General features: G+C 39.0%; 1 protein-coding gene across 1 annotated transcript in view; it reads right to left on the bottom strand.

Annotated features, from left to right (window-relative positions):
• The window catches only part of Grm8 (glutamate metabotropic receptor 8), a 797537-nt gene that overhangs the window by 2086 nt on the left and 774302 nt on the right, over positions 1-21149 (bottom strand). Inside the window, exon 10 of the mRNA XM_052720824.1 lies at positions 9523-9824. Within this exon, the coding sequence (XP_052576784.1) occupies positions 9528-9824 (297 nt within the window). The 3' untranslated portion in view covers positions 9523-9527. The remainder of the gene's footprint in view (positions 1-9522; positions 9825-21149) is intronic.

Genomic DNA, 21149 nt, shown 5'->3' on the forward strand with positions numbered 1-21149 from the left:
GAGTGTGTGTGTGTGTGTGTGTGTGTGTGTGTGTGTGTGTGTGTGTGCACATGTAGGCATTCATGTGGAGGTCAGAGCTCAATCTCAGGTATCATTCCTTAAAACCATCCATCTTGTTCTTTGGGACAGAGGCTCTTCCTTCAAATGTGGGGACTACTGACTAGGTTAGGCTTGGCTGGCCAGTAAGTTCAGGAATTCCCCTATGTCTGCTTTTCCAGGGTTTGGATTACAAAATGGGGCCCATGCCCAGATTTTTATGTGAGTGCTGTGGATCTGGCTCAGGTCCTCATGCTTCAGAGGCAAGCGTTTAATGACTGAGACGTGCCCCGGGCTCTGTGATCCTACTGGATAGCCCTCTTTCCAGAAAGGTAAGGGGGCTGCTGAGTTTTTTATTTTTTTGAAAAGTGAGGTACAGTGATTTTTTTTTATATTGGCTTACTTTTAATTCTCATGTCTCAATTCATATAATGCATTTTGTGCTTCTAGATTTCTCTAAGCAAACAAATTCTAAGCATTTTTTGTGTTTCTGGTAGATTTTTCATTAGTTATTGTAGCTAAGAGGAAGGAAATCTGCCACAAGTTAGAAAAGTGGCAATAAAAGTGTCACTGAACTCTCTGGGCTATTTAGCATTGTCAGAAATATCTGAAAGTGTAGAAAACCTTTGCTAAATATGTGGACTGAAAGAAGGAAAAGACACCGACACCGTCAGGCATGCTAAAGTGGAACGGGTGAATCTCACTGTGCCCCAATCCTAGGTAAGGAACTGCAGATAGGTAAGGAATGCTGAAAAAAGAAGTAGTCATTCCCAGGGACGAGCATACCAACTGGTTATTCAACACGAAATGCTCTGTCTTGAATATACATGTAACATAAATGATTTTTAAAAAATGAGGCCGTGGGATGGAAGAAAGCAAGGAGGGTATAGGACAGGCTTGGAGGCTTGGAGGGAGAAGGGGGGAAACCTATGTAATTATACTTTAATTAAACTTTTAAAAGAGGGAACTCACAGCTGTAATAGGGAAAAATAACCTTAAGCAGTGTAGCTTTCTAAAGATGGTACTCAACATGGAGTGACTGTGATCAGACTGCCTTTAAGGGTCATGGTAACTTAGAGGGTTTATCACAAATCAAGAATTCATACTTTATTCTTTTAAGTGATTTTGAACAAGATTTCGAACTAAAGCATTAAAAGCAATTTCTAGGGGAAAATAATGTACAACCATGTGGAGTCTCATTTTGAGACTATGATTCACAGAAAAATAATGTTAATTTTTCCACTTGCCGCAGTAAAGCAAATCAAATTCTGGAAATAAATACTTCAGTCAATATAAAAGCAAAAATAAAAATAAAATTGAATAAGTTTTTTTTTTAAGGAAAAGTGCTGACATGGCTTTATGGGACAGGGAACCTCCAAAGATGCCATTGCATTTGTTTTCTCTTGGCTGTCTACTGCTGAGCATGTGACCAGATCTTAAGAGCAGTATGCTTCCTTAGTGAGACTCCTTTGGTGAAAACCTAATTTTCATCTACAAGTGGTTATCAATTGGAGATAGCTTCTGGGTTAAGGATGGGGGCTGTGTCCAGGTCTCCTTTCATCTCTAGGGCCCCACCTAGTGCAGATCTGTGCTAGACCTGTTCATGCCTCCTCGGTCTCTGTGAGTTCATATGTGCATTGATCATGTTGATTTAGAGGGGTTTGGTTTCTTGGTGGCTTCCATCCCCTCTAGCTTTTACACTCTTTCCATGTTCTATTCCTGGCGGTTTCCTGAGCTCTGAGGACAGATATGTGATGGAGACATTCCATTTAGGGCTGAGAATTCCAGGGTTTCTAATTTTTTTTGCATAATGTCTAACTGTGTGTCTCTGCATTTGCTCCCAACTGCTGAAGAAGGAACCAACTCTGATGATGGCTGAGCAAGGCACTGATCTTTAAATACAGCAGAATATCATTAAGAGTCATTTTATTGCTACTTTTTTAACAGTATTACTTAGTTTTACCCTAGGTCTCTAGGCTAATTATGTGTGTGTGTGTGTGTGTGTGTGTGTGTGTGTGTGTGTGTGTGTGTATAACTTTTTTCTTTCTTTTTACCCTATAGATCTTTGCATACATATTATGGCTTCCAGTTTAGTATTTTTGTAGGATTTTTGAATGTGGAAATGAATGGGTCTTTGCATTGATATCTGTTTCCTGTGTCTTTTATTAGTCTCTTTTCCTTCTGTTTGTTTTGTTCAATTCCGGTATCTTAGTTTTTATTTTATATTATTGTTTTATTTTATGATATCTTATTTTTATTTCATTATCCTTCAGAAACCTGTGTGTTTTCTACTAAGAGACAGAAAGAGGATGTGGATCCAGATGGGAAAGGAGGTGGGGAGGAACTAAAGGAGTGGGGAGGGGAATCGATAATGAGAGTGCATTATAAAAGGAAAATGTAGTTTCAATAAAAGAAAAAATAAAGAAAGCAACAATAAGGGATGACTCTGACTGTCAGATAACTTCCATGAATCATTATTTCAGAATTATTATGGATAAAAATAGATTAAAGACATGCAGATGAACTAATAGGGGAACTATGTTGACATTGTTCATGCATGTATATGTGCTCTGTTGAAAACAAGTTTTGAACAGGGCAATGGTAAACTTCCTTGGGTGTGCCCCACTGTGTTCATAGGCTAAAGAATGGGCAACTGCTGTCAATACTTACAAAGAATATATCGTAAGGAACACCAGGAGAGCAGTGACAAGGTGATGGTGAGAATCTTGTATACATAAACTTTGTTTCCACTCCCCTCTCTGTTCTGAAACAACGGGATTTCTTGTTATAGAAAACACAGTGTTATGAAAAGTCAGGAAATTAGTTTGCTTTCTAAGTCCATACTCCTTAAAATTACTATATTGAGTTCTGAAATTTTAATTGTATGACATGGAAGTCTGGGATGAGATCCACAATTCACTTTTAAAATGAGTCTTCTGTGGCTGGAGAGATTGTTCAGTACTTAAGAACACTCACTGGCTTTAAAGCCATGGATGGAACTAGAAAACATCATCCCCAGTGAGGTAACCTGACCCAGAAAGAGAAACATTGTATCAGAAAGAGAAACATTGTATGTACTCACTTATACGTGGATATTAGCCATAAAGTAAAGGATAACAATGCTACAATCCACAGACTCAGAGAAGCTAAGGAACAAGGAGGGCTCAAGGGGGGACACATGAATCTCACTGTGAAGGGGAAATAAAATAGATTTGGCCTTTAGACAGGGAGAGGGGTCTGGATGGGGGATGGGAACAGATGGGATCGGGTCAGGAAAGGATGGAGGGAGTACTGTGAGAGACAACTAGAATCTGGGGGCATCTCTGGGATGAACTAGAAACCTAGTGCAATGGAAACTCCCAGAAATCTGAGTGTGACCCTAGATAAGACTCGTAGCAATGGGGAATATGGAGCCTGAACTGGCCATCTCCTATACCAGGCAAGACTTCCAGTGGAGGGATTGGGACACCAAGTGAACCCTCAAACCTTTAATCTACAATTTGTCTTGCCTACAAGATGTGCTGGGGTAAAGATGGCACAAAAATTGTGGGAGTGACCGGCTAATGACTGGCCCATCTCGAGACTCATACATTGAGAGGGAACCTATCCCTGAGGGTCAAAACCCAGAGGCAGGATAGCCCAGAGACCCGGGATAGAGCCAAACAGGACTGGCAAACAAACAAACATAAATAAGTAGTCAATGAAATGGTTCCTAATGATATTCCGCTATACTCATAGATTGGTGCCTAGCCCAACTGTCATCAGAGAGGCATCACACAGCCACTGATGGAAACAGATGCACAGACCCACAGCCAAACATTAGGCAGAGCTTGGGGAATCCTGTTGAAGAGAGGGAAGAAGGATTGTAGGAGCAAGTATGGTCAGGAACACCACAAGAAATCCCACAGAATCAACTAACCTGGGCTCATAGGGGCTCACAGTGACTGAATGGACAAGGGAGCTTGCGTGGGACTGACCTAGGCTCTCTGCATATATGTGATAATTATGTAACTTGGTCTTCCTGTGGGACTCTTAACAGTGGGAACAGGGGCTGTTTCTGACTCTGTTGCCTGCTTTTGGGACCCCTTCCTCCCACCAGGTTGCCTTGTCCAGCCTTAAAAGAAGAGTAGAAGAGATGCCTAGTCTCACTGCAACTTGATATTCCATGGCTTGCTGATATCCATGGGAAGCCTGCCCTTTTCTGAAGAGAAACAGAGAAGGAAGAGCCGATGTGGGGTGGGGGTGGGGGTGGGGGATGAGGACACAGACTGGGAGAAGAGGAGGGAGGGGAAACTGTAGTCAAGATGTAAAAACAAAATAAATACATAAACTAAAAATAAAGAAAAAACAGAAAATCAGTTCAATGAAATTCTGAAAAACAAAAACAAATAAAAAATACAAAAAATTCCAACACAGGTATCCTCAAGTTTGAAGCTTACTGCATGGGGACCTTGGATTCTTTGGAGGTCTCCTGGTCAACAGCCCAACTGTTGTTCCTGATATACACACCTTCCTGCAGTCATCCCCATACCCAAGTTAAGCCCTGGTGATCTGGGATTGTTAGCAGGTGTGGGAAGGTCAGTACACAGAGCTTGGTTATTGTTATGAAGGACATGCTCCCACCCCAGGAACCACTAGGTGTGGTTTCGAACAAATATACATGCTTGCTGACATTTGTAGCATAAACACATAGTCTCTAAAACAGACAATGTTGAGTCTCTGGTATAAAATGAGAGTATGAGAGTAACTCTTTACAATCTCTACAACGCTTCAGCTTGCAAACTCTGTCAGAAAATGTCCAAAGGTAAAGCTCTTTCCATAAAGGTGGGTACTTGTCTTGTTCCAGGCTAGTTGGAATGCTATAACCATAGATGGGTTTTGAGGGGCACAGGTCTGCCCCCACAGGAGTCAGGGAGAGGAAAAGGGATAGGACCACAGTCCTTGGGTAGCCCTGCATGGACAGGACAGTGTCTGGTCACCTACAGAATAGATCAATTATGGCATGACTACTGAGGCCTACAGTCCTATCACCAATCCAGGCCTTGCAAATGCCCAAATTATTTATTCAGGTATTTACTGCTCCTTAGTATTGATTAACACACACAGAATAAGAAAGCAATAAAAACCATTTTTTTCTCATTTCTTTCAGCTGTTCTGTGTGGTAACTTTACTATACATTTGCTCAAAATAAGCTGCCAATAAAGTTGGATTTTAGAAACAAAAAAAAAAACCCCAAAAAACTCAAGAATGTTTACTTCCAGAGGACCTGAGTTTGGTTTTCAGTATCTATGTCAGGCAAATTACAATCATCTCTGACTTCATCTCCAGGGGATCTGAGCCCCTCTTCTGGACCCTACAGGCACCCCGACTCACACATAGCACTCACTCACACATATATACATATACAAACACATACACATATATGCATATATATTAAAATAAATCTTAGAAATGAGTTTTCTGAATACAAGAAGCTGTACTGCATTGCATATATATGGATTATGTATGTATATATACATATCTATGTGTGTATATATATATTATATATATATATGTGTCACTATTTAGTCAGAATCAAAAATTCCAGCAACAGATTAATAGCCACAGTTATCAAAATTCTCCCTTTACTAAAATAAAGGGTGTGTGTGCTGATATAATCGTTGTTCTTTATTTTAATTTCAAATACTGTTATATTAACCACACCCCAAACTTTCATTCAGGCAGTAATTCCAGTTACCTTGAGCTATCTTTTCTACTTTCCTTTACCTTCCAAATGTGAACTTTAACTCTTCCAGAATACAATAAGCTCACCCCAACAACCTTAATGTTTGTGATCTTTCTTTCTTATTTTAGAGAAATGTATATAGGTTATAAAATTTCCACTTCAGCATCCAAGGAAAATAACCAGTGTTTGAGGCTTATTTAACAATACAAGGCTGGTGATATTGACGGTAGGAATTTTACTTTCAGGGGAAACTATTTGTGCTTCAAGGGGTTGGAAAAGACTATTGATTTTTCCTCCCATCATGTTCCTTAGGTGGGCCTGGGATGATTGCTGTTTATTCCACAAAAATGGTAGTTGTTCCCATTTGAAACCCCATTATGTTCTTTTCTGGATTGTCACAAAAATACAGGTAGAGCATCAGACTCTGGTGATTCATGCTCCCAGTGCCAACCTTGAACGTGCAGAGTGCAGTGCCAACAGCAGCTAAGTGGCATCTGCCCGGGTTTTAAATCCCTATACTCATGCTTTCAAGTTGGAAAACAGAAAAATTCTGCCCCTAAATCACCAGCATTTTGCTAATATCCCTGTTGTTGGTAAATCATTTATCTATCATGGGAGCTGGTTATAGGCATTTGTTACTAACATCCGTCCTACTGTTTGCTCTTGAAGGTTCACAAGGCTGCTCTTTGACAGAATGATGTCTGTGTAGGAAGAGTTTCTTTACTGATGATTTTTTATTAGATACTCTTCTCAGAGTCAAGATGGCTTCAGATGAGGCTTAAGCCACTGCGGTAATATTGTGTTCCCCAGAATATTGTGCATGCTAATAAACTTATCTGGGGTCAGAGAACAGAACAGTCACTAGATATAGAGGCCAGAAAATGGTGGCACACACACACCTTTAATCCTAGCATTCCAGAGGCAGAAATCTGTCTGGATCTCTGTGAGTTCAAGGCCACACTGGAAACAGCCAGGCATGGTGACTCATGCCTTTAATCCCAGGAAGTGATGGCAGAAAGCAGAAAGGTATATAAGGCGTGAGGACCAGGAACTAGAGCTGGTTAAGCCTTTAGGCTTTTGAGCAGCAGTTCAGCTGAGATTCATTCTGGATGAGGACTCAGAGGCTTCCAGTCTAAGTAAACAGGATCAGCTGAGGAACTGGCAAGGTGAGGTGGCTGCGGATTGTTCTGCTTCTCTGATCTTCCAGCATTCACCCCAATACCTGGCTCTGGGTTTGTTTTTATTAATAAGACCTTTTAAGATCCATGCTACAAGCCATTAAGGTTTTTTTTTCCATTTTTGTTTTAACATGTTTTTATTTTATATATATACATAGTGTGTGTGTGTGTGTGTGTGTGTGTGTGTGTGTGTATGTGTGTGTGTACCTCAGAGTGTATGTGAAAGTCAGAGGACAACTTACAGGTGTTGCTTCTCTACTTCTGGGTCCCAGAATACACATGAGGTCCTCAGACTTGGTGGTGAGTACCTTTACCCACCCTGCCACCTCACCAGCCCTTAAACTTACAAGTTTACTCAACATGTTTATTATACAGCAGAGATTATCTCTATGTAAGACAAATTGCTAAATGGTCTTATTAATAATAAAAAAAAACAGGAGCCAGATATTGGGGTGAATGCTGAAAAGATCAGAGAAGCAGAACAAGCCACAGCCAACCTCACCTCACCAATTCATTAGCCAATCCTGTTTCCTCAGACTGAAAGCCTCTGAGTCTTCACCCTTGAGGTCCTCAGTTGAACTGCTCCCAAAAGCCTTTTAATTCCAGATCCTCACACCTCATACACCTTTCTACTTTCTGCCATCATTTCCTGGGATTAAAGGCATGTGTCCTTACCAAGCAAAGACATGAGATCTCAAGTGCTGGGATTAAAGGTATGTGCCACCATGCCTGGCTCTGTTCCTATTGTGGCCTTGAATTCACAGAGGTCCAGACAGATCTTTGCCTCCAGAGTGATAGGATTAAAAGCGTGTGCTACCACTGCCTAGCCTCTATGTTTAATATAGTGGCTGTTCTGTTCTCTAATCCCCAGGAAAGCTTTATTAGGGTGCACAATATATCAACCACATCTCTATGCATAAAACATTACAATATGCAATGTTCACATAGATATCTTGATACCTTAACTCAGAGAAATTTTTGTCAATCCAGTGGAAACTATAAATTTCTTTTTTTTTTTTTTTTTTTTTTTTTGGTTTTTCGAGACAGGGTTTCTCTGTGTAGCTTTGCGCCTTTCCTGGAACTCACTTGGTAGCCCAGGCTGGCCTCGAACTCACAGAGATCCGCCTGGCTCTGCCTCCCGAGTGCTGGGATTAAAGGCGTGCGCCACCACCGCCCGGCAGGCTTTGAGATTTTAAATGCTTAAACCAGTTCCAGTGGCTCATTCTCTCTGCCAGCTGCCTACAGGTCAGATAAAGAACTGTCAGCTCTCCAGCACCATGTCTACCTGTGTGCTACCATGATTCCTGCCATGATGACAATGAAGTAAACCTCTGAACTATAAGCCAGCCCCACTTAAATGTTTTCTTTTAAGTTCCTATGGTCATGATGTCTCTTCACAGCAATAGAAATCCTAACTAAGACAATGTCTAAAGGATAGCAAGCAGGAAATAAAGACTGAGATAGTATTCTGGGGGAAAGGAAGTATTTTTGTTGCTGGATATTCTTATTTTTCTGAAATGGGGTCTTGTTACATAGCCCAAGCCATAAATACACAATCCTCTTGACTCAATCCTCTTGACCCAATTGCGTGGATTACAGATGTGTAACACCAACAAAAACACTTGTCCTTAATTATTATAGATTTATATTATGGCATTCCCAAAAGAATTCTAGAGTAAGGACTTCACCTTTAATTTATTTCTCTTTAATTTGTGTATGCAATCAGATAATATAAATAAAACTTTTGTTATATTCTACTTTCTGAATCTTTACAATACAAATATCTAACCTGTCTAATGCTTTTCTATGGATACCAAGAAAGCCTTAATTGATAAAGTGAATTTAACTGGATTATTCTGGGTATCAGCATACTGTTACCATATGATGATTCTGAGTCAACTACAGAGCAAAGAAAAGTAGGTGAGGAAAGTGGTAAAAAGGATTCTGTCTTCAGGGTCAGGAGGTTTTCAAGGTTTATTTGAAATTAACATATTCAAAAAAGAAACAGAGGAAAGTCAAAAGAAGAAGAGAGAGCATGGAGAAACCAAGTACTTTTTTTTTAGCTGAGGCTCGAACCCAGGGCCTTGCCCTTGCTAGGCAAGCACTCTACAACTGAGCTAAATCCCCAACCCAAAACCAAGTACTTTTGATAACTCCATTATACATGATAACTAACTCTTTTCTCATTCTCTCAAAGACTCAAACAACTTGTTATTTATTTGTGCAAGATCTGGAGTACCTCATTCCACAAATATCATTGATAAATTAAAATAATCAAGAATATCCAATACTGAAGCAACAAATCTTGTAGAATAGTTCCTAAGTTTCAAAAATGAATTTGCAAATGAAATGGCATCCCAAATGCCAACCCCTATGATATCTCAACATAGAGCTAACTGCCATATTTTTGTTAAAGAGCTCAAGTTGGTAGTTTGTATGCTGGGAACCACTACTCATCTTGTAAACACTTAGTCCTCATCCAATGGCTCTGACTGTTGGGACAGTCTCAGGGTGTGTGTACCATTATGCCCACAGAACCAGGTAGTACAGGTCCCAAGACTAGTAGAAGAATGTTCAACGTACATCTATTAGGAAGTGCTCCCGCTCTTGACCATCTGAAAGTCTACAGATGACTTACTGTTGGTTTCAAGACTCTCACAGAGTTCGCTTTTCACCTCGCCATTTGGTCTGTCATTTCCTTTCTGTATCAGTTTGCTTTGCATGGTAGCAGCTGTCACCACAGCCTTGAAGCTTCTCTTGCGTTTTTGAACATTCTGCTCTGGATGAAAAATTATAATATAAACTTTGGGCATATAGAGCATTCCCAGAGACACCGAAGCACTTAAACTCATGGAGACAGTAAGTGTTGTTGTCTGGATGTACATCTGAAAAGAGGAAAAAAGAAAAAGAAACGTGGTTATAAAGTCTGACTAGTAAGAGGTTAAGCAAATAACACACTATTTTCTAAAATTATTCCAGTTTCTCTCCTATAGCTATATTGGAGAATATTTGCTGAAATTGCCCTTGAGTGCAGTCAAGTTTTGATTCTGACAAACTACAAGTAAAAATGAGTTATTTTATATTTTAAGATCCTCACCCTTAAAAACAAATTGGAAAAGGGTGGAACTTATGTTACTTTGTATATGATAAACTGCATGAGGAAAGGGACAAAAGACAGTCAGACAAGAGACTAACACTTCCCCCCACATACATCTTCTTGAAAGGGTACTAGTGGGCCAAATGACCATCCCAATACTTAAGCAAAGAGAGAAGAACATGTAGTAAAGACAGGCAGTACAGCAATCTAGGTCATCACAATACACATTGTTTATGGAGCATCATGGTTCAATGTTTATATCATGTCAAAATAAATATAGGAGCCTCAACAAAATGTGAAAGATATCCTCCTATGGCTAGAGAGATGACCCAGAGGTTAAGAATATTTGTAGTCCATGAGGAGTACCCAGAGTCAATTCCCAGCACCAACATGGTAGAACATGACTGTCCATAACCCCAGTTCCAGGGGATACAACACTCTTCACTGACTTCCAAGCACACCAGGAACATATGGTACACAGACACACATGCACGCAAAACATGTACCCACACAAAATATAATAAATACATATTTAAGAAAAAGAACTATTTCCTCCTTTCAGATGTCAAATATCTATTCTGGCAGTGGAGTCTCAGCAGCATATTTGGAAAATCCTTTTCCTCTGTTGATTCCTCTCTACATGTCTCTAACAAAAGAAGTACATGGTGGATATCATCAAAATACATTGTATACTTGTTTGAAATTTTCAAAGAATAAATAAATAAATAAATATCATAAAGAAGAGGGAAAGCATGCAAAGGATGTGACAAAGTTCAAATTTCACCCATATATACTTTAAAACCTCTTGAATTGATAATCATCAGGATCACCTCAGTCAGACTGTTGAGTTCATTCAAACTAAAAACAAAGAGAATCTAGAGTGCAAGGAACTTTCACATGATATAAACTCACCAAGTCATTGACTGTATTTTTAAATGTATCTTAATCAATTAGCCTTCCTAAGGCATACAATATTCACCCAACTAGTACTTGCTGGTGAGTTTTAACTGTCACGTTGGCACCATCAGAATTACTGATATCAGAGCATCACAGAGGGACTGTCTAAATCAGAACACCCTGTTGACATATCTGTAGAAGACTGTCTTTATGTTGTTAATTGTTGTGCGTAGAACCAGCCTACTACAGAAAGCACCTTTCCCTAGACAGGGGATCCTAGACCATATAAGTGTAGAAACAGGACTATACACAAGTAAAATATGCATTTTCTTTTGAATATTGATTGTGGACATGACTAGCTGATTCAAGTTCATGCACTGACTTCACACAATGATTGATTGCAACCTGGAAAGGAACATGTCTCAGCAAGCCTAAGTTTTAATTGTGGCTCCATTCCAAATTTTATGTGTGTGCATGTATGTGTGTGTGTCTGTGTGTGTATGTGTGAGTGTATGTTTGTGTGCCTGTGTGTATGTGTGTATGTGTGTGTGTTTGCGTGCAAACAAGGGAGGAAGTTTGCAAAATCTGAGTTTGCTTCCCTGAGAAAAGCCTCATCCATATCTGATGATTAGACAAATATATGATGTGGTTTTCCTCTGTGGCTTTTAGTTTGTTCTCTAGAAAATCACACTTACAGGATGTGTGGTAGTTTGAATATGTATGCCCCCCATAGACTCATGTGTCTGAATGCTTGACTCAGGGAGTGGCACTATTAGAAGGTGTGGCCTTGTTGGAGTAGGTATGACCTTGTTGCAGGAAGTGTGTCACTTTGTGGGACATGCTTTGAGGTCTCATGTATGCTCAAGCTATACCAAGTACATGTAGTCTCTCCTTTGGCTGCCTGCAGATCCAGATGTAGGACTCTCAACTCCTTCTCCAGCACCATGTCGGCCTGCATGTTGCCATGCTACTTACCATGACAATAATGGACTAAACCTCTGAAACCATAAAAGAGCCCCAGTTGTTTCTTTTACAAGAGTTGCCATGGTTCATGGTGTCTCTTCACAGCAATAGAAACCCTAACTAAGACAGGGTGATATTTAATAAAACAATATATCTTTGTTTAAAATATAGACACAAAATAGTAACTCAAAAAAGTTACTCACCATACAACTTTGAATTTACAAAGGTACTAACAAAGCCTCCTTCCAGGTATAGTGACAAAAGAGGTAATCCATAGACAACTGAATGAACCAGAGAGTTTTGGTAGTGATGATCAGATAGTTGTGTATTATTAGATGTCCAAGAAAAGATCACTGTAATCTCATTTTGATGGAGGAAAAACATTTTTTTAATTCAACTTATTTATTGATATTGAGATCTACATGCCTAGAATATCATTTCCTTCTTGATGTGATAGGTCACTGGGTAAAGGAAGGGATTGTATGAGCTCACACTAAACTATCTAAGTTTATCAACAGATGCTGACAGTAACATTGTGTTAATAATTTTCTCTTTCTATTCTTAGCTCTTCACCCTGCCCCCACCCCCTAAACTCCCATGACCAAAGAAGGGGAGTTGTTTTTCCTTCATATCCTCTGATGGCCTGCTATGTCCTTCAGCTTCCAAGTCCCATCAATATTTTGAATCTGAAACAGACAGATGTACTGAAGTGGATGTAAACACTCTCTGGAAAAGCCACAGAGGAGAAGCCAAAACAGGTACTCAAATGTGGCATCTTTTCCTAGAACCTATCACAGCCTTCTCTTCATTCTGAGCACATCATTTGTACACATCCAAGATCTCCTAAAAGTAGGTTATGAGCTAGAATCCTAAAGAAAGAAGGGAGGGTATTCTAGTTCTCTGTGATAATGCTCAATCTCTTTCTTTCAAGAGCTACCTGAGTACAGACCTCCATAGATGCCAACATCTCACCTGATACTCTTTCAACTTCTTAGCAACGAAGGTAATCTATTCTGAGAAAAAAAAGGAGCTTTTTGCTAACCCTCCTTCATTTCTCACATTATAAACACTGGACAGTGCCACCTTCTCAAATCAGCTGCACATTTTTAGCTCTTTTTGATATTATTACACACCAAAAACCCCGCAAATTAAACTATTTCATTGTAAAAAATTAACATTCTATTTCTTCTTGGTCTTTTGCCTAAGATCAAGTGAAAAACTATAGATATTCTCTTTTTAAATTACTTTTAAGCTTTTAATTGAAATAGAATTATGTTCCTTCCTCTAATTCCTTTCCTCCCTCTAGCCTGTCCCAGCTACCCTCTCTCACACTCTCTCTTGGTCCACATTCTCAAGTTGATAGCCTCTTTTCTTTGATTATATTTGTTACACAAACATTTATAAATGTGTGGGGGGGGATGTGTATTCATATATGTATGAGCACACACATGCCTATAGAGCTGTGAAGCAGTCTCTCCTAGAAATAGCTGAATAAATGCAACAGGAAAAATAAATATCTATTATGCTTGAGTGAAATTCTAGGTTCTTCACATTCAAAGAATCATGTTAAAATTTCACTCTGGGAAATATCACTGTCCTGGGTGTTGTGAACCTATCAATAGGTTAGAGTTGTCACTGTGATTTCACTAGAGAAGACACAGATGTCTTTGATTTGAATTATTTGCTGATCCTCATTACACCCTCTTTGGGATTAGGATGCATGCTTGTGAAATGGAGTGTCAAATCAAAGGCTCCATATGCACCACTGTGAATATACTATCAGTGTACTGTTGGCCTGGGTCACGAAGAGGCTCCGAGTCTTTAACTTTGAACTACTGGTAATGGTGGTTAGGAGCTATAGAAAAAAAGTATGAACAAATGACAAGTAGAACAAGCTTTGTTAAGAGCTGAACTGATGTTTTTTGAGGAGGTTAAATATCCTTTAGGTGTATGTGCAGGCACACACTTGCAAATCCAACAGTCAGGAACTGAGGCAGAAATGTTGTGTATTTCTGGCCATGGCCACAAGCAACATGACATCAATGCCAGGAGAGGCTAGTTACATAGTTACACAGCTTCATAAAACCTAACCTGCCACTGACAATCATTAAGAATAAGGTTTCTTTACATTCAGAAGACAGATTGTCAGAACATCAATCCTGTAAAGGAAATATTCACCCAGAGGGCGTTGCAATTCTTAGCATCTATGCACCAAACACAAGAGCAACCAGGTTGATAAAAGAAACACCACTACAGCTTACAGCACATATTGACACTCACATACTGATATTGAGAGTCTTCAATACCCCAGTCTCATCAACATATAGGACATCCAGACAAAAAATTAGCAGAGAAATGCTGGAGCTACAGAAATCTACAGAATACCTCACCCAAACACAAAACAATATACCTTCTTCTCAGAACCTCAGGGAGCTTTCTCTAAAACTGACCACATACTAAGACACAAAACAAGTCTCGATGGACAAAAGAAAATTGAAATAACACCCTGCATCCTATCTTACCACCACAGATTAAAGCTGCCTATCAACAACAGAAACAAGAGAAAGTTTACAAACTAGTAAAAACTAAACAATTCACTACTCAATTAAAAATGGGGCAAAATATGAATTAATGAAGAAATTAAAGAATTTCTCGAATTAAATGAAAATGAAAACACAACCTACTCAAACTTATGGGACACAGTGTAGGTGTTCTATGAGGTAAGTTCACAGCAACTAAGTGAATATATTTAAAAAAATAATGGAGCGATCTACTAGTAACTTAAAGCACCCAGAAATCTCTAGAACAAAAAGAAGAAATCATACCCAAAAGGAATTATGTCAAGAAATAATCAAATTCACCTGCTAAAATCAATACAAGTCAAACAAATAAAAACAATACATATAATTAATGAAACAAAGATTTGGTTCTTTGAGAAAGTAATTAAGATTGATAAACCCTTATCCTAATTAACTAAAAGGCAGAGAAAAGGTCCAAATTAACAAATTAGAGATGAAAAAGGTAGACATAACAATAGACACTGAGGAAAACTGAAAATTCATAATGACATATTTGATAAACCTTTAATCCACCAGATTGACAATTTTCTTCATATATGCCACCTACCAAAGTTGAATTCAAGTCAGATAAGCAATTTAAATAGACCTAAAACCCCTAGAGAAATAGAAGCACTAATTAAATGTCTAACAACCAAACGAAGCCCAGGGCCAGATGGCTTTCAGAGTAGACAATCATGATTAAAAAACAGATGCTGGAGTTATCACCATCCCCAATTTTAAATTATACTACAGAGTTATATTAAAAACACATCAGGCCTGGTGGTGGTGGTGGCGGCGGCGGCGGCGGCGGCGGCGGCGGCGGCGGCGGCGGCGGCGGCGGCGGCGGCGGCGGCGCACGCCTTTAATCCCAGTACTCGGGAGGCAGAGCCAGGCTGATCTCTGTGAGTTCGAGGCCAGCCTGGGCTACCAAGTGAGTTCCAGGAAAAGGCGCAAAGCTACACAGAGAAACCCTGTCTCGAAAAACCAAAAATAAATAAATAAATAAATAAAAACACATCAGTGTGGTATTGACAAAAAAACAGATACATTGATCATTGCTATAAAATTGAAGACCCAGAATAAGTTGATCTACTTATGGACACTTCATCTTTGATAAAGAAACCAGAAATATACACTGGAAAAAAGACAGCATCTTCAACAAATGGTGCTGGTTAAACTGGACAACTGTATGTACAGGATATAGATCAATAGTTATCACCCTACACAAAACTCATCTCTAAATGGATCAAAGGCCTCAACATAAAACCAGATACCCTGAACCTGATAGAAGAGAAAATAAGGAATAGCCTTGAACTCATTGGCACAGGCAAATACTTTCTGAACAGAACACTATTAGTGCAGCCAGTAAGACCAACAATTAATAAATGGGACCTAATTGAAACTGAAAACTTCTGCAAGGCAAAGGACATGATCATTCAAAGTCCAAGTCTACAGAATGGAAAATGGTTTTTACCAACCTCATATGTAATAGATGGCTAATATCCAAAATATATAAAGATCTGAAGATCTAGATATTTAGAAGAAAGTACCCCAATTTAAAAATGGGGCACAAATCTAAATGGATAATTCTGAAAAGTGCAATGCAAATGTCTGAGACACACTGTTTTTTTAAAGTAGCAATACAATGACTCCTAATGACATTCTGCTAAACTCATAGATCAATGCCTTAGACTCATATATCAGTGCCTTGCTCAGCCATTATCAAAAAAGTTTCATCTTGTAGAAGATGGGAACAAGACAGAGACCCACTGCCAGCCATTGTGCAGGGAGTGAGAGGCCTTGAAACACTCAGACCTGAACAGGAAGTCTCCATGAAATTCTTCCACTCAGGGCTCAAGGAACCTTTGTAAAAGAGGATGCAGAAAGAGTGTAGGAGCCAGAGGGGATGGAGGACACCCAGGAAATAAAGCCTTCTAAACACAACAGGATCTAAGTACATATGAAATCACAGAAACTCAGGCAGCATGCACAGTTGGCATTTGCAGGGGTCAGCACTGATGAGGTCCTAAAGCTGAAAGGAAAAGAGGACATGTGCCTCCATCTCTAACCAGATGCTATTTTCCATTATAACTACTTGAAAATTCTCCAAGGAAATATCACTGGGGAAACAAACTACTTTTAAGGATAGGTTGCATGCCCAGCAGTAGATGGCCAACAGAAAATGAACTCAATGGAATCTATGGAGGTTTATTGTCTCATTTTGTGGTGCTGGACTTTTTTATTTATCTTTATTTTATTTTTTTCCCTTCAGGTCCTTTGCATACATATTATAGCTTCCAGTTTTATGTTTTCATGGGATTCTTGGTTGTGCAAATGAGTGGGTCTCTGTGGCTATATCTGGTTGTTTTTGCTTTTTGCCTTTTCTTGGGCTCTTTTTTGTTTGTTTGTTTTTTACTATTCTGATATGATTTTCTTTGTTTTATTTTATTTCATTTTATTATTATCCTTTAGAAGCCTGTTTGTTTTTTAATGAGCTATCGAACAGGAGTAGATCTAGATGGGAGGAGAGGTGGGGAGTAATTGGGAAGAGTAGAAGGGGGAAAATATAATCAGGATATATTATACAAAAAAATCTATTTTCAATAAAAGAAAAAGCGGTAATATATGACTAATCAACATAGAAATGAGAAAGAAGTTATAAATACAGGTACAAAATTAGATTTTGAAATTAAATGTGCAAATTATGCATAACTTCATGCCTTTAACTATATGCATTTAGGGAAAAATGCATAATTGCTTAGGAATCCAAGTGATAAGGGGTGGATCTGAAGTACTCCAGGGTGGAAACCAGAAAGAAAGTGTACTGACATTGTTCTTAGGCCATGGAGTGAATTCACAGAAAGGATGCGTCCCCATTCCACTTCTTGACCTTTGAGAAATTTACACCAATGTTTTATTGTGGGTTTTGTCCTTATATCTGTAGAGTATAAGATTTCAAATGTGCAGAATCCTTTTTGGAATTCAAGCTCCAAGTGTTCAGAAACAGACTGGCAGCAGGAGTTTTGCTGGCTCCTTCCTCTAATACTCTCTAGTGCCTTGCTGCTATTTGAAAGGAAGAAAACCATGAAGTGTGTCCTCCTCCTGAGTACTGAAAGCACTAATTACTCTGACAATGCAGAGCTGCCACTGACCCCCTTTTCCTAAACCATCTCTGAAGAGCCTAGATATTTATTGTTTGGTCTATTAACTTTGATTAATCCTAAGGTGATGTGAGTTGGGAAGATTTAATGAACTCTATCGAAAAAGGCAGTGAGTACAAAATAGCTATCCACATCCAACTCAGCCTCAAAGACTCATAACTCCATTTATGTTCTGAATCATGATGAATTACATCTTTGACTCAACCACAACTCTACAGTACCTTCTCTTTTCTTAGATATCTTGATCCTGGCATCCTAGGACTAACTGCATGACCATTTCTAAGTCATTCTATACAAAACTATCTCTCACTGTATGAAATTCTTATTTCAAATAACAGAGCCTCTAAAACATACAGGTGGATGTCTGAAAGTGAAAATACCCAGGCTTCTAAAGAAGAAACCCACAGACCTACAACATTAGACTTTATGTAACCGTCTAATATGGTGCTGGACAAGAACAACAAACATTTCACGGAAAGTGGTTCTGGAAAAAATTTTCAGGGGAATTAAAATTTCATGCAAATATATAGTGACTTCCGTGAGTTGTCACACCTGGTCACAGTGAAGCCACTTCATTCACATCAGAGGATACAGCTGTGTTGTGTATTCAATGCCTAAAATGGTACTATGGCTCTCGTGCTGGAGTTGCAATTGTTAAGGCCTTGCCATCTTGTTTCAGAAGAAGACATAGTATTTCAAATGGTTAAAAAGTCGTGAACACCCAGGGATCCCAATGCAAAATGTTATACGTGTCATGCCCCAACCAGTGAAAGGTACAGAATACATTTCTTACTGCTCAGGTTACAGGGAACACCTAAATGTCATATCCCTGTACTGTATGCTCCATGTTGTGAAAGAGGGTCTAGTCACTCTATAATCTGAAGGTTGCAACCCTTTGTCTGACTTTAGCAGTGGAGGGTACTCTTGAAAAACCTAGAAAGACTTCAAGATTCTCATCAGGAACACAAAGTAGCCACATAAAAGAAAAGGAAAGAGGAGGTTTCTGTAGAGTTTTCCATGTAAAACTCTGCTGAGTGCCTTCCCACAAGATTTCAGCCAGACATCAGAACCATTTCCTGCAAGTTATTCTTAATGACATTCCAATTACAAGACTTGTGACCTATGAACCAAAATATTTACAAAGAATATTCTAAGGGAGATGACATAATCACAGCTATCAAATATTTAAATCTGAGAGAGTAAACTCAACTACCTTCTCAAATTTCCCTCCTTTTCACAGAATGTAATTGGCTTTATCTACATCCTGGCTGCATGTAATTCTTTTCATTCCACGCAGACTTCTCAACATGATGTTCAAGGCTTAAATGGCATGATCCACTGGCAATTCAATTAAATGTTCCCTTCCTGGGGAATCCATGTTGGGTCTAGAGTAACACTGTAGTTTACTCCTCCAATCATCAAAGCGTTCACAAATGATGCTGATAGTTGTGGAGAAATTGATCAGAATGTATTAGATTTTCTCCAACCTCACCTGGCTCTTTCCTATTTGCTCACTTGTAAAATCTGCCTTAGAGAGTTTGGGAACACCTATTCCTCAAAGACCCAGTTGGTATCTCTAGCCTCTTCTCTCTGTCCCCACCTAGTGGAAATCTTGGGCTCAAGCACATTTCCTCTACAGCTTTTCAAGGTGATGCATTTGGCCCAAACACCCTGACATCTGAAACATCATAACCTTAGTTGAAAATCCTCTTTAATCTTTTTTTTTTCCTGTACATGTTATCTTTTGGTTTTATTCTTTTGTGGTTCAGGTTCTGATTCTGGCAACATCTGCTTTCAACTCCAAAAGATGTATTAACTCTGAATCTGAGTTCATAAGAGCCATAGGCTGTCATTAACAGAGCTGCTCATTTCCAGTGATGTTGTTCTTTAGCTCATGTTAAGCCTCAGTCTCACCATAGACTACATCTTAAATGCTGTACATTTTAGTACAATAAATTCTGTATAACACCATGCTTGAGGTGAAGCAGCATTTATTGCATCCTATTTTCCTTTAAGCCATCCTATTTTTCCCTTAAAATAAATATAAAATGTTGTAGATGATTCTCCTGTGAAGAGTCCATACCCATACTTGTATGCATCTTGTTTTCTTGGACTTGTCTTTTAAAAGCCCACACTTAACGTCCCCGGTGTGTCTTACTCTCTTTTCAGTACCTCTTTCTCTTAACCTACATGCTTAAGCCTATCTTTAAATACCTTTATCAAATTTGCCACTCAAGAAACAGACAATTATGCTCATAGACTTTGATGATATGAACACTGTTGCCCGGGACTGAGAAGATAATACACAAAGGGGTGGGCATTGCTTATTTCTTATCAAAGCAATTGACAAAGAGTTCACCACTGCTAGGAGCCATTCCCTAGCAGTGGATGGGTCCTGCAGAGGATGTAAGGAGTTGGCAGGAGAAGGAAGTGAGGCAGGCCATGGTGGTCGGGAGAATCTTGCAGCCTGACTGACTAGCAGCCAGAGTGTTTCTTTATTTATACAGAATTTAGTTAGCAGGGATACATTCACGATGTTCCAAAACATAGATCATAATCAGTTTTGTTTTTGGATATGTGTTTCACTTCCTTTTGCTCATCTTTTAGTCATCATTAATAAACTATGACAGAACAGAATTATCATTTCCAATCATTTTCCATCAAGTTTTGACATCATTAATAAACAGAGTTATCATTCTTACTCATTAACCCATAATCCAATTTTTGAGAATCTAGAGGCATATGACAGCCTGTGCTCAGGCTGGTTGTTTTGGTTGCTTCAAGGACACTAGACCAAAACAAAAAATCTTCAACCACCCTGGGCATTTTGCCATGTCCCAAGCAGTGTATTATTAATTCTTAGTGGTCAGAGTGACCAGGAAAAATCCTCAGGCTAAAACTGCTGTAGTTAAATTTAAATTCTGGCATAATGCAATGTTTATATTTTATATCTTTATAGAATTTGGCATTCTGTTGTTCCTTGACATTATAGTGGCTCTAACTTTTAAGAGAGGGAGGTCCTAACACCTCATACTTTTATCATCTTTCCATTCCACACTTTACTTATCAATATGTAACTATGTAGGGCAGAGTTGTATGCCACGTAATTGTCTGAGTGTACAGTGGGAAGAGGCTTGTAATCTGAACTGTGGCCAACTCCTCTATCCCACCGGATCTTGTTGACCTTTTTTATTTTACTTTGTTTTGAATATCTTGTTCCAGTGTAAATAGAGGGACAGATGTTTCAAGAATGTCTCATAGCCTCATAAAGAGACTTCTGGCTTCTTTATGTGTCACAACCTCCAAGGCATAAGGAAGACCTTCAAGTAGATAAAGATGTCTCCCTCAAAGTGGGGGGTGGAATAGTATGTTCAGAACTTTCCTGGGTAAGCTTAGAAGCAGCATTCCTGGGAGAAGGCATAAATGATTCATAAGGAATTTTCCATCAATCCAATATCCCCAAATTGTACAAATATTAAAAGTGCCCAAGTAGGTAACAGGTGGAGATGAAAACCAAAAATGACATGGCAGACA

Source organism: Peromyscus californicus, unplaced genomic scaffold (genome assembly GCF_007827085.1).
Source record: "Peromyscus californicus insignis strain IS unplaced genomic scaffold, ASM782708v3 Scaffold_6__1_contigs__length_162567912, whole genome shotgun sequence".
NCBI classification, from domain to species: Eukaryota; Metazoa; Chordata; class Mammalia; order Rodentia; family Cricetidae; genus Peromyscus; species Peromyscus californicus.